Source organism: Cupressus sempervirens, chromosome 10 (genome assembly GCF_028749045.1).
Source record: "Cupressus sempervirens isolate cs-2001-9-10 chromosome 10, ASM2874904v1, whole genome shotgun sequence".
Classification (NCBI taxonomy): domain Eukaryota; kingdom Viridiplantae; phylum Streptophyta; class Pinopsida; order Cupressales; family Cupressaceae; genus Cupressus; species Cupressus sempervirens.
The window spans coordinates 301,209,707-301,225,359 of NC_143127.1; the positions used below are offsets into that span (position 1 = coordinate 301,209,707).

At 33.6% G+C, this 15,653-nt stretch overlaps 1 protein-coding gene across 16 annotated transcripts in view; it reads right to left on the minus strand.

Moving 5' to 3' along the window:
- The window catches only part of LOC149533827 (phosphatidylinositol 3-kinase, root isoform-like), a 246,894-nt gene that overhangs the window by 105,555 nt on the left and 125,686 nt on the right, over positions 1-15,653 (minus strand). For all 16 annotated transcript variants that reach the window (XM_089804320.1, XM_089804314.1, XM_089804311.1 and 13 more), the window contains 2 exons: positions 14,369-14,464; positions 14,016-14,151 (listed from right to left, as the gene is read on the minus strand). In XM_089804320.1, coding sequence (XP_089660446.1) covers positions 14,016-14,151; positions 14,369-14,464 — 232 coding nt within the window. The remainder of the gene's footprint in view (positions 1-14,015; positions 14,152-14,368; positions 14,465-15,653) is intronic.

Below are 15,653 nucleotides of genomic sequence, written 5' to 3' on the forward strand. Positions count from 1 at the left end.
AGATCAAATAGAGGTGGTGACCTTTTGTCTAGCAAGTTCATTATTTATTGTGAAGAATATGGTATAAGAAGACACTACTCAATAGCCAAAACACTCAACAAAATGGGGTGGTAGAACGAAAAAACTGAACAAGAAATAAAATTGCTAAGACATTGCTTAATGAAGCAACTGTTTCTGATAAATTTTGGGTACAAGTTGTTCATACAATAGTTATATTCTTAATAGGGTGCAACTTAGACCACATAGGAAAACGACTCCTTAAGAATAATGGTATGTCAAGCCAGCTTCGGTAAAACATTTTTAAAAATTAGGAAGTGCGTGCTATATTAAACGAGATGAAGGTCTGAATACATTTGCTTCAAAATGTGATGAGCGAATATTCCTTGGTTACTCAATTCATAGTAAAGAATACAAATGTTATAACAACAGGCTAAGGAAAATTGTGGAATGTATCAATATAAAATTTGATGAATAGTTACCCAAAGATTATAATGATGAATGTTTGGTTAATACTGAAAATATATTTGAAAGTCCTCCAACAAATTGCTCAAATATTTCATCAACAACAAGTTCTAATAATAGCGTCGAAGTATGTTCAGAAAATATTGAGATATCCTTTGAAAACATTGACGAAAACAGTCTAACTAAATGTCCATCAAAATTTGTTAAACACAATCATCCTACACAACAGATTATAGGTAATAAAGATGATGGAATTCAGACTAGAAAAAAGGTTGTAAAGAATTATAATGAGGGAAAACATTTTGAGGAAGCATATTTGTCTTTAATCTCAGAAATGGAACCAAAAACCTATAAAGAGGCTAGTACTGATGAATGTTGGATAAGTGCAATGAAAGAGGAGCTAGCACAAATTGAAAATAATCAAACTTGAGAATCAGTTCCATAACCTACTAATTAGAATTTGATTGGTGCAAAATGGTTGTTCAAAAATAAACTCAATGAAAATGATAACATTGCTCACAATAAATAAACTTTTTTGTAAAGGCTAAGCACAAATCGGAAGAGTAGCTTTTGCAAAAACATTTGCCCCAGTAGCCAGACTAGAAGCTATTTGCATGTTTCTAGCATTTTCAGCATATAAAATTTTAAAATTTGGCAAGTGGATGTTAAACCAACCTTTATGAATGGTTATTTAGAGGAGGAAGTTTATATGGAACAACTTAAGGGTTTTGTTTGTCCAGGAAAAGAAGGTTATCCTTGCAGACTTAAAAAGCATTATATGGTCTTAAACAAACAACAAGGGCTTGGTACTCTAGACTTGATCAATATCTTCTTCAACATGGTTTTCTTCGAGATAATGCAAGTAGCAACATGTATTTGAAGACTAATAAAGATCAGACCTTCAATGTGGATGTATATGTCAATAATATCAATGTTGAGGCTAATGCTAAATTATGTCAACTGGATTTTGCTAACCAAATGCAATCAGTTTTCGAAATGTCAATGTCAGGAGAACTCTCACTCTTTCTTGTTTTTCAAGCTTCTTAGTTAGATAATGGCATTTGTCTATCTCAAACCAAATAAACAAAATAAATGCTTAATAAATTTCAGATGGATTCCTGCAAACCTATTAGTACTCCTATGATTATTGACTGTAAGCTTAGTAAAGATGATGAATCCCCCACAACAGATCAGACTCAATACAAATCAGTGATTGGTAGTCTACTTTATCTCATAACGTCTAGACCGGATACTATGCAGGCAATATCTATGGCTACAAGGTTTCATGCATCACCTAAAGTCTCTCACCTTAATGTTGTTAAGTATTTGCAGGACACTCTTGAATATGGATTATGGTATCCACGTAATGATCAATTTTCACTTGTTGCATATACAGATGCTGATCATGCAGGTTGTTTGGATGACAAACGTAGCACCAGTAGGCAAGCTTTCTTTTTGGGTAACAGGTCCCTTGCATGGCTCAACAAGAAACATGAATCAATTACGCTTTCTACTGCAGAAGTTGAGTATATAGCTGCAGCTACATGTTGTACACAAGTTTTATGACGGAATCAAACTCTAATGGATTTCAATTAAAAAAATATGGATTATGGTATCCAAATAATGATAAATTTTCACTTGTTGCATATACAGATGCCGATTATGCAGGTTGTTTGGATAAGAAACATAGCACCAATAGGGGAGCTTTCTTTTTGGATAACAGGTTAGTTGCATGACTCGGCAAGAAACATGAATCAGTTACACTTTCTACCATGAAAACTGAGTATATAGCAGTAGTTGCATGTTGTACACAGGCTTTATGGATGAAGTAAACTCTAGTGGATTTATAGTATTATTTTTATGAGCCCATTCCAATTTTCTGTAATAGCACTAGTGTGATAAAATATATCTAAAAACGTTGTTCAACACTCACACACTTAATATATTTCTATAAGATTTCATATTCTAAGAGAGTGTAACATCCCCTGCCAGGACATTAAATTATTTGGTATAGATTTTTCCATTCAATCTTTTGTATGTCAAAGATTTATATTTCTTCAAATCTCCATCATGCCTTTCTCAAAGTTTTTTTATTCCATATATATATACTCTTTCATTCCAAGAGTCATGACTTTTCACAAATAATAATAATATATTTGATAATATAGTTATATTAATAATTATATAATTATAACAAATATTATATTATTACTATATATTATATCAAATATATTAACATCAACATTATTACTTATAATATATTTATTTTATATATTTAGATTATATAATATTTAATTCTCTTATTTCATATTAATATATTATGCAAAGAATACAGTAAATTTAACATTATTATTTTAATTATTTATCATTTTAGGGATATCATAGTCCTCCCCTCTCAGATTTTGCCTGTCCTCAAGCAAAAACCATTTATACGTGACTTTTTGTATAACCATATACAAAGCATATAATTGGATGCAAGATTTAGTATACATCATAATGCATGAAAACACAAAGCATACACGAAGTAGACATATGGATGCATGAAAACACAAAGCAAACACACGAATTAATGAAAACATGAAGCAGACACATGAAAACATCAAGCAAGCACACGGATGCATGAAAACACAAAGCAAACATAGTGTATACACATAATACATGCATTCTTGATTAATACCTTATAATTCACTACAATCAAGAAGCTGATTTATATATTTTACCTCTTCAATAGAATCCTGCAACCACAAGTGATCATTATAATTTATTCCAAGCCAATCCCATACTACCACACGAGGTGGCTACTTAGGGGGATGCTTGTGTTGTTTTGCACTTATTATCATTCTTTAGTCAAGAGGTACACTTAGGATGTAAACAGATTGCTGAGGCACCAAACTCAACGGCCTTCCTCAAGGTTTCTGTGGATCCAAGCCCAATATCTTGTCTTGGAATAACCTCAAGGCAACTTGATCCCATCTTGGTCAAAACTCAAGGCAACTATAGGGACGTTGATCCTACCTATCTCAGAGTGACCAATTGGTTGGACTAGCCTGAATATGCCTCTTTTCTCTCTTATGAGGCTAACTTTATAGGTAAGTAATAAACTATATGTGAATTAAAAAGTCATGTTATTCCGATTATAACTCTTGTTTAGAAGGAATGCTAAGACACAATAGGTCGCTTTGACACCAAACTCAACAATCTTCCTCAAGGTTTCGATGGATCCAAGCCCATGATCCCATCTTGGAATGACCTCAAGGCAACTTGATCCCATCTTGGTCGAACCTCAAGGTAACTATTGGGACGTTGATCCTTACCCATCTCGAAATAACCCATTGGTTGGATTTATATAGGCTTTTCTTATATTGCATCCCTATCTATCCCATCTAGCCTATATTTTATAATGGGATTGAACATATATATAATTTAAATGAACTAAATTCGGAACAATCTAATAGATAATATACTTACCTGAAAATGCATAAAGCATCCTTTATTAGGTTTCAGACTACTTCTCTAGGAATTTGTGTTTCCTTTATATGTCTTCCTTAAAAAAAATAAGTCTGCAAGACTTTGCCTTTATTGCACACAGTCTGCATATAACCTTGTGACTAGCCCCAAACAAATATATACTTATCTCTGCAATTCTGGACAATATTTCAGCCTTCCACGTTGCCTTACTATAAAACATATGAAAAATAAATCTCATGGGATTTGATTTCCTTCAGGAGCGTTTATTCTCAGAACTGTTTTCAGAATCTCCAGACAACACAAGCTGCTTGACCTGACTTCAACTATACTATCGTTTTAAATAACACCTGGGATCATCACACAGAATGGCGAAATTTCACTCGAATATGTCAATCTTAATACGAATTCACGATTATCAAACATTCAGATGTTGGGGGATATTAGAAACTTTCACGAACAACAAGAATATTGAATATTCAACCCGAATACTTTGCACAAGCATTATTAGTTTCTTCTTCTTGTTTTATTTCAAATTCTTGTGGCAGGGCATCAGTTCCAGCCTATACACAATTGACTTGATTAGCGGTGAGATTTTTGTTTGCACAGGTCTCACTTCTCATTCATCATATGATCTGTAAGTCTGAAGGGAAGTAGTCCCATCAGCACCAATCAGATTCCACGTGCGTTTTACTTACTGAAGGAAACAATTCTGAATGTTGTGGCTTAAGAAGACAAATTTTCCATTAATTTCCTCGAACTCAAGGATAGAGTCGTTGTTTGATGTAGCTTCAGTTCCAATAAATACACATGACAAATTATTTCAATAACTTCAATTGAAAGGCATTAACATGAGCACAAATACTATGCTTTTCAAACATTAGATCGCAAGAAAATGTCAAATCGGGCATTTAGGATATGGTGCAATCCAAAATTCTTCCTTGACCTCTATACTTAATTCATGGGAAGATTATATTAAATGCAACTATTATTCTTTAAACTTCCACAGATAATTATTTATTCCTATGTAAAAATTGATAATTTATGAAACATGTCTTCTGCTGAATTTGATAGTAATTCCCAGAATATAGCAACTTTCGGAAATACTAGTCCCTATTTTTCCTCACAGCTTGGAACCCACAAAAGGCGAATATAAGTCACTTAGCATTAAACGAAGGTTTCCAGCCAATATATTAAGTCCGATGAAGTCACCCACTAATGAAATAAATATTAAATCCGCTAGATACTGAACATGTAAAAATATTTAAATCCTCTATATATTGAACAACGTATTATATTGAATGATCATGTAATCTAATGAAAACTCTTAGTTAAAAATCAAAATATTTGGCATAGTTTTGCATTTGAGAACTATTAATTTTCTGTCCAAAATATTATAGGCCAAACTCATAAGGAATTATTGATGTCAAGTTAGTAATACAGGCCCAGCTGCAATACTAACTTTAAAAAACCTTCAAACATTTATATTCACATTCTAAAATCTGATGTGGCTCTCCGTATTACGGCGCTTTACTTTCCACAATTATTTTGTAAAATCATTTCTCAGATGAATATGTGCTCTGAATTCAACATTTAGTGTCATTTAATGTACCAAGGAAATGCACAGAAATTTTAATCTGATCCCCAAACTCAATGATGTGATAAACTATTTCAATAGATTATTAAAGGCCAATCAGCTCCAAAGTTATAGATTTCACTGCATTAAGTCCACTGGATTTCATTTTGCCTTGCAGCGAATAATATAACCAACCAAAAATAATAAATGTCCAATACTTAATCCACCATTTTAATTTTTCCGTGAGAAGAATTTTCTGTAAATAAAAAAACTCTGAAAAATTCTTTTCTAAATGTCTTTGATGAAACTTCCAATTATACCTAAGAGGATGGCAGGTTTGATGCTCTGATACCATTTGTAATGTCCCCTGCCAGGACATTAAATTATTTGGTATAGATTTTTCCATTCAAGCTTTTGTATGTCAAACATTTATATTTCTTCATATCTCCATCAAGCCTTTCTCAAAGGTTTTTTATTCCATATATATACTCTTTCATTCCAACAGTCATGACTTTTCATTAATAATAATTATATATTTGATAATATAGTTATATTAATAAATATATATTTATTATTAATAACATATATTATATTAGTAATATAGATTATATCAAATATATTAACATCAACATCAGTACTTAAAATATATTTATTTTATATATTTAGATTATATAATATTTAATTCTCTTATTTCATATTAATATATTATGTAATGAATACAGTAAATTTAACATTATTTATATTTCATTATTATTTTATTTATTTATTAATTTAGGGATATCACAAAGTGTAGGTTGCAGATGGTGCAGTTTATTTTGAATATGGTAATACTAAGCAACAGTTGGCAGATATCTTCGCTAAGCCTCTTCCTACAGCTACCTCTGAACGTCTTCGCGAAGAGTTCAGTGTTGTGATTTTGCCACACTAAGTTCTTGCAATACGGCATGAACTTAGAAGGACTATTTCTTATTGTATCTCTTACAGCCCACCTTGCCATTGATGTCAAAGGGGGAGAACTGTTTTATAATTGGGTCAGGTTTGGTAAAAGTTCAAGTTATCATGTTTTGGTTGAGATTGATTCTGTTTTGCAATTGCGGAATTGGTTCTGATTGGTCTTCAGCAGTAGGTGTCAGATGTTGGATTGGCAGATGGGTTTTCAGCAGCTGGTAGGCGCAGATTGTTTTGCTTTGCAATTTCCCAGACTGTTTTGCTTTGCAATTTTCAGGTAGTGCAGATTGTTTTGCCATCAATGAAAGGGGCAGGCTGTTAGACATTGCATTGTAGTCACTGATGTCAAAACGAAGATGTGTGACAGATTGCAAACTATTAGTGAATGATTACCTGGTGTACAAAATGTTTGAAGAGAAGAGTTTACACGATATCCAAGTTCAGGTGTTCAAAAATATAAAGGAACATATAATGCAAACTGAAACAATGTTTTATCTTAGTCGGTATTATATCAGACTGAAAAAATGAATTCAAAAATATATGGCTTGTATTGGGTCTCACCTCGCTATAATTTGTTCATGCCAGAATTAATTAGAACTTTGTATATCTATGCAACAAAATATATGGAATGTTTGTATTCACAAAATTGAAAATATATTGGTAATGATTGAAAGCTTGACTAAAAACTGCTATTAAACAAAGGTTTGTATCCACAATCCTACCTGTTACTTATATGGCACCCAAGAGGCATGCCCTTAGAAAGGACATGACTCTTTCCAGGTCAGCCCTACATATAAACCAAAAACTATATTGCCCAGTTCGGCGTCTCAAGGATATACAATTAGTTAGTAAATATACTAACTATGCAATTTAGAACATTATTAAATGCTCTAAGGAAGACACAGATTAGGTTAACACTATAACATATTTAAGAGGCCTATCCTTTCTAAGGATCTTCATGCTTTACTAGATCTGTATAATCTGCAGTTCAGATCAGTTATGTTATTAGAGTTATATAGAATTAACACATTTGCCATATCTCTGATGGCATCTTTGATCTCATCAGTAGATATTACTTTACTCAAAGTTTTCTTCCAATCTTCTGAGATTTTGTTGGAATTAGTTTCAGACATTTTGCAAGGGCTTCCTCTTGAGAATCATTAAATTCAGAAGTGAAAAGATTCTAATAGTACTTAGAGAAAATCTGATTAATATCCTGGGGATAATTAGTATATCTCATGTCTCCTTGAATACCTTCTATTAATTCTATTTTTTGTTTAGATCTAATCGAGTTGAAGAAATTTTTGGATCCTCTATCCCCTTCATGAATCTAGTTAGGCTTGGCTCTGATCTTTTGTCCCTGAAATTTTGAAATTTGAATTTCCCTGAGTTCCATTTTGGTGGTAGAAAGTTGTACAATATTGTTGTCTTCCCTCTTCTATTGAAGGCCAGATTCCAAAACATTAAGCCTATTCTGAAAATAGGACTCTTCCCTATTTCTATCCTTAGCCTTATTTTTCCCCACAATCTGATACAATTTATTCCACAATTTGCTAGAAATATTTCATTGCTTAGTGAAACTTATGTTCTTATTTGCACAATCTAGAGATATGAGTTGCTATTTGGATAGCTTCAGAAATGTTTGAATAATTGAGAAGGGAGACATTTAATTTGAAGGAACCTTTCGGTCTATATGACCAGGTCCATTGCCATTCAAACTTTCTATATCAACTGCAAAGCAAAAAGGAGAGTGATCTGAGAAAGATGCTAGAAATACTTGAATGGGAGAGGCTCCAAGGCTTGAAGGGAAAGTAAAAAAAAGAGACATCTGCATAGACTCTATCTAGTCTACAGTACACCCCATTTCTGCCAATCTGATAATTAGTTCAGGTATACCAAATATCAGAGAAGATGTTTTTCTTATTACCAATGGGGTCTATGAGGTTCAGTTTTCTTTTACATTTGTTCAAGAAGAAAGACACATTGCCTTTCCAAGAGTTTTTCATACCCCTACATTTGTCTTCTCCATTTTCAATCACATTAAAATCACCTGCAATGATCCAATGAGCTTTTGGCAGCTTCTTTATCAGTTCGCTGGTGTATCAAAAGGGACACCAATCACCAAGAAGGGATCACAGGGCCCACATAATCTCTTAAGCTGCCACAGGAAGGTAGACAACAACCTCAAAATTGCACAGTGATCTCCCACAAAAAAACCTAGGTGTTAATGAATAATGACAGTCACAATTCTCATCAACCAAGCAATGAAGATTATGATCAATTTTCAACCAGCTTCTTAATTATAGAGACCACAATCAAGAAGCTTCAACCACCATTAACTTCTTCTGACCACAATGAGCACAGCTATAGGAAGACAATTACATCCTCAGAACTAAAACCCTTATACTTCAGCAAGGGCACAAAACCCAACCTTAGAAAACGTCACAGAGGCCACAAAAGAAAATAATCAATCCAATGCCTTTCTCATTATAAGGGCTCATATTTATAATCTACAAATGGCACAATTTTCCCAAACGTAACTCCGCTTAAGAAGCTTCCTCTACACAACATTATTTTATAACATTAAATATATTAAAGTGTGATATAATATATTTTATTAATTTACTTTGGCTCCCAAAATGACCTTTTCAACCATATCATAATATTTTGACATAGAAGACAACCGTTTCATGTGCCCAAGATTTAAAACTTTCCAACCTGGTTCCAACGAGCTATGACACTAATGTAGCTAAAGGACAATACCAGAAAAAAATAGCAACCTTAGCATATTTAGTTGAATAATAACAATGATAATTTACCCGTCTTGCAAAAATGACTAAAGAAGCATCAAAATCAAAATCTAACAACACAAGAGGGATCCTGATGAAGAGAACGATGAATGAACCTAACGGGGTGACTTGCTAAAAATAGATGCTCCCTCCAAGATTCTTGAAGCCCAAACCAGAAGCCAAAAATAAAAATTGAGAGCATCCCCCAACTCCTCTATCTCAACTGAGCTCATTGGAACCACCTATTGACTTACTATAAATAGTAAGTCCCTCAAAACAAAGCCAAAACTTGTCATACACCACTAGAAAGCCAAATAACTCGACAACTGAGACCCTTAAATCCCATTGTCAGCTCATGAGGGTCACTATGATGAACTGACTCAATCAGCGACAGAGATCTGCTAAAAATGAAGACATTACAATTTATCATGTCCCTTCCCAATACTCAACCCTCTGGTGAGGTTACTATGTTTTAAGGATGCAATAGCTGATTTTTGGGTTTCCCTATTGATCCTTGTTGCTCTATCATTAATAGATGTAATAGCCAACTATTGGGCTCTATCATTAATAGATGTAATAGCCAACTATTGGGCATTCTTCCTACCCGTGTTGGTGGACTATTCTTAGGTCTCAAAGATTTAGACTCTTCATTAACAGCTTCATTACTGGTCAGAACTTCGTAATCATCTTGAAACAAGGGGTTACAAAGAGAGACAAAAGCACTGTTGGTAGGAACATCAGGGAATGGATGACTACCAGGTTGATCAACCCTAGTGTTAACACTAGATGCAAGAGCACACTGATTTGAAGGCTCAATAGGAGGATTAGTAACAATGGTGCTCTGAATAGAGGGTTTAGGTCTGACACAGGCTGAATTAAGGTTAGGACTTTTTTTCTTGATATGGCCATTTTTCTTGCAATGAAAATAGACATTTTGATCACCTAAGAGGTTAATCTCCCATTCAAAAACAGATTCATGAAACTTCAAGGCGAGCCTCTCACGAAAATCCACTTCAAGAGATAAGACAATAAGAACTCTGGCATTAAAATGAGGTAGGGTAATCTTAGATTCTTCCACTTGAAGGATGGTACCCAATTTCTTCAGTATATGGGGTAAGAATGGCCAAAACTCAGGCTGGAGGTTAATAATCTCTAGCCAATGGGGCAAGATCTTGCCATGACCTACTCAAATTTTCCATCAACCAACTAGGGGAAGGCTCTAAAAATAGTTTTCCAACATTCCAGAATGTCCCTTTCAACACTTTTTCCTACATAGCATGGTTTTTTAAAGAAGATAACAAAAAAACTCTTTTGAAGCATTTTACAAAAACTAATCCGTATGCCTAATTTAGAGCCCCAAGCATTATTTAGCCATTCATCAAATAATCTTGTTTAAGGCAAAAATTCTAAATCAATAGCAGCAAAGAGAATTGAAACATTTTTTAATCTTGCTCTTCATATCATCATTTGGAATTTGGAGATAGGTAAAGAGTTTTACAAGAATCGGAAGGGGTATTATTGACTCCTCCTCCGGTGCTTGCAAAGGCGACTCCACCACATTCTCCAACTTCTTTGGCTGTTCCCCCCAATAATCCTCTGGTTCCACTATTGCCACCACAAGCTTTCCATCAAATTTTGTTGTAGGAGAGCAAATAGTTTCAAAGTCCTCCGAAGGGACAGCTTAATAGGAAGGTTTTTCTCCTACAGAGGAATTTTTTCGCGCAAACATTTGTTCTAAAGATTGCTTAAGTCTCATTATTCCCATCCATATTACTAACTCCATTTATGGCAATCTCTTTCACATTCAACAATGTTGTCCCTTCATTCATGCGCAGTCCAGAAAAAAAGGTACAAAGGCAGGAAAGATTAGCAAACAAAGTGCAAGGAAGCATGAACAAAAGGAGAAACACGCAAAGGAAATAACAGAAACAGGCTGGAAATAATCAAATCAAGACCAAAACATAGATAGACAAGAGAAAAAATAATGGTGCAGACCCCCAAAATGGTCACTTTGGGGATTGCACTAGGAAAAACATGCATTCACTTCAGATCAGTTTGCAGACTGCTCTGGTAAGATCCGAAAAAAAATCGGTTCAAGAAAACAATATCTTTATCCAGAATGACACCAAAATATGATCTGGATATTGAGCTCACACGATGTCAAGTATGACACTCTTGTTGGTCACCAACCTTTTCAGCATGTAGACAATAATTTTAACAATGATAAAATTGACTCAATGTCATCATCATCATAAACTCAAAATTGATAATCCGGCCTGTCCATAAGATGTTGTTCCACATATCAATCATCATCAAGAAACAAGGATATAAAAGGAAGTATGATGGATACTAAAGATATAACTTTGATCTAGCAATAATTAGAGATCATAATATCAATGCCATACAGAAACATACATATCATAGCATATATTCATGATTACATTAATCAATAACTCTTATATTGAGAGTAATCTCTATAGTCAAGACAATATCCATCTATTATATCGACCATATATGAAAATTCCACATCAATATTATCATGCAGAAGTTACATGATAGAGCGATCATTATGATCACTATAGCGTCCATCAATATTATCGATTTAGAAGAAAAATTAATTAGTTTTGATCAACAAAAAATGGTTATCAAACATGAAGAAGCATACTATCTTTATCGCTGTCCAAAGGAAGGTCAACTAAATTATTAGTGATGCAGTGATTATAATTCTTAAGTCACCACGATTGTAATTAGTAAGTCAAATAAAGGCATTATTTATAAAAGTAAAAAAGAGTTCATGAATCAGGGAAAGGTACAAATAAGGGTAATGGTGTATCTATTCCCAAGAAAGAGATACAACCATCCAATATTGTGAATATGTAAGGAGGACTGATACCATTCCACTTGGCATCATCAGATTATTCTTTTCTAATTCTCATCCATATTTGGATCAATCTATTGAGCAATAGCCTTCTCAAGGGAAAATTGGTTGCATACATCAAAAATCATCAATCAGGAACAGCACCAAAATACTGGATACTTCCAAAGCATTATCACAAACAGCGTGTATTGTATCATCACTATAACCAAAAAGGACAAGATCAATAGCATACTTTACATCACCATATTTGAGAGAGCAGGATTAGCTCCATAAGCATCAGGTGACCAAGCTTTCACCTAGCAGGTAGAAGTATACTTTTACATTGTCAGATTTCCACAATCCATTTCAATGCAACAATTTGGTTTCTGGATTTGATTGTGTATGTTTTTTGATCATCACCATTTCGGATCTGATTGTGTATGTTTTTTTATCATCACCGTTTTGGATCACAGATCCGAAATGGTGATGATAAAAAAACATACACAATCAAATCCAGAAACCAAATTGTTGCAGGAGTATACTTATCGGAGTTAACTTTCACATGTTGCAGATCTGAACATCGAATATACATATATACATATACATACATCTCTCTCTCTCTCTCTCTCTCTCTCTCTCTCTCTCTCTCTCTCTCTCTCTCTCTCTCTCTCTCTCTCTCTATATATATATATATATATATATATATTCTATCTATCTATCTATATTCAAGTTAGAATATATTGATTATCATTCTTACATGAATGGTATCATAACTATTAGTCTTGCAAAGTATAAGTCACCGTATTTTGTGTTATAAGTAGAGTATTTGATTAGAAAGTAATCTCTTGAAAGAAATTATAATTGAATAGTCCCATAAATCTTAAGAATTTACATAGGGAGGCATTACAAATTTACGACACCCTAGAGCCTTCAAGCAGTAAAATCTTTAAACAATTGCAACTACTCATTCCCCATCCCTGAATTAATTACAATCACGGTGAGTGGATAACCTAATCAATGACCTGATAACTTGAGAATGACCATGTGACTAGCCATGACTATCTTGACAAGGATACTAACTACAAATTTGACATGAAATGCAAAGTTTCATAGGGGTGCCAGCTTTGGCACTAACATGGTACAAGCAATCACACTCTGCAGTTCCTGGTGACTATGGTATTACACATATCCATCAATCACTAATTATGTTTTCTTTTGACTAGTTTGGTCTTGAATGTCTTTGGAAAGACTTTTGTTAGCTTACATCATTTCCTAGAGCTTCAGAAGTGGTTAAAAGACGGAAAAGAATACTTGGATGCAAGCATAATAAATTTGGGAAGAAGAAACAACAAACGGGTCAAAAGCACAAAGCTCTAGTGAAAGTTGATTTAAGCAAGGTGGTATAACTCTTAAAGGGTAATTAACAAAAGTGTTATTTTGACTCAGTTACCTTCTCAAAGAAAGGGTTTAGGTTTTGTTTCACTATCCATTAAGTTATTTTGCACAAGAAATGATTGAGCTATTTATAGATGCCTGCACTCACCTGTACAGATGCCACCATATAAATAAAAGAACACAAAAAAAGATTAAGAAAACTCCAGAAGCAATTTAAGTTTACTGCTTAGAGTTAAACAAGAACTGCATATTACTAAAAGAATGTTATCCAGTATATTATGACACATCTTGAGCACAATAAGATACAGCTTCTGTACAAACATAAAGTCACACATATTATTTTAAATGGGCTTAGAAAGAAAGAAAGAAGTTATATTAAAAAGAAAACAAAAATACACTTCACCGTAGTATACATCAACATGGCTAAAGCTGTGACTTGAGAAATATGAATCATATTTACTGTGCCAACAAAAGAAAAATCATTTTACATACTATTGACATAAGTAAAGCAACATTTACATACATCGACGAACAAGAAAATGGGCAAGATATGATTTATCAGAACGCTCAAATCGAAGAGCCTGCACAAGCTGAAGTAAATAGCATTGCAGCTCTTCATCTTCTGCTCGCTCAAGAACATCTACTGCATAAGCACGTACCTGTTGAAAGATAAACAGCTCATGTTACATTCTTAAAAACTTCAGACCATATTAAACTGGAGTTAATAGAAAATCATTCGCTCAAAATTGTTCTCATAAATTTAGAGTGTTAAGGTTCGTTTACCTCGCATAGTTCTCCTAAGGCTCTGCAAAAGGCTATTCATTATTTACAAATTTATTCTGTGCACTTCTATAAAAATATACAAGCCATACTCACTTCTTCATTGTCAAATACAGGAGACAAGAGCTCTAATGCATCTGCAGTGTCAATTGGTGCCCACTGCCGCATCAAATCCAATGCCTGCTTTGCTTCCTAACAAATGATTCAAAACATCAACAATATTTAGCATCTTTCAATCCAAATCATAATATCAATGGCGAAAGTAACACCAAATGTTATTAATTTTAAATTTTAATCTTTATTTCTAATCTTATCATTGATTTAATTCTAATTTTATCACAAATTATAATAAATGGAGAAAATGACCAACCATTTATATACAAATATTCAAGTACATAAAACGTTAAGGGCATTATACAAAGGTGTTAAGGTGTCGAGATGACAGGAGCAATTCCAATGCATATATACAGAAATAACGAGAAGCTCAAAAAATAAAGTGTAAAGGTACATGGAAAACTTGAAAAATAAAGACATTTAGTATACAAAATAGATATTTCTCACTGGAATACCATCAAAAGTATTCCTTTAAGTTGAGAAAAGAAATAAATGAGATTGCTTAAAAAACCTACTTAGATTTAAATTTTTAATTCAAGTAGTTCTTGACAGATTTAAATATGTATTATCGGGCATTAATAAAACCTAAATATTTTAATGCGGCTGTTTTGACCTGTGGATATTTCTAGAATTTGGACTAAGGCTACCATTTTAACCAAGTTGGACATTAGGTGACAATTCAGAGGATGGGTTTCATGGAAGGAGTGCAGAGAAAGAAAGGGAAACAATTTGAAGTATGGGAGACAAACAAAAAGAATGAATGAGAAAGTCTTGGGATGGATCTATGGGTGTATAACCTTCCCAGGAATTCTTAGTCAACACTTGCAATTTTCACAGTTTTTACCTTCCAACCATTTTGTCAAACACTTTGCATTTGGCTGTTCAAACTCCAGGAAAAAAACTCAACATGTTTGAAGGAATATTATTAAAAGCTGTCATATTAGTGAAATTCCAATTTATAATATAAATAATACTTCATTTATATAAATTTATTGCATAGTATATTCAACATACAATTTGTTTAGTAATTCTGTTTATTGCTGTTATAAATAAACTTAGGTACCAATTCATGCCTAAAAAGCTTGGAGGCAGAGGTAGATGATGGCACTGATGCATCCAGATGCTGGCTGGAAGCCACTCCCAGCAAACATCCAGGGGGCATCTAGGTGCCTCCACCAGCCTCCACAGGCCCAGATGGCAGAAACACCTTTAGAGCACATGTGTAATTAGGATTTTCAACCTAATTTTTGCTTCTAAACCATAAAAC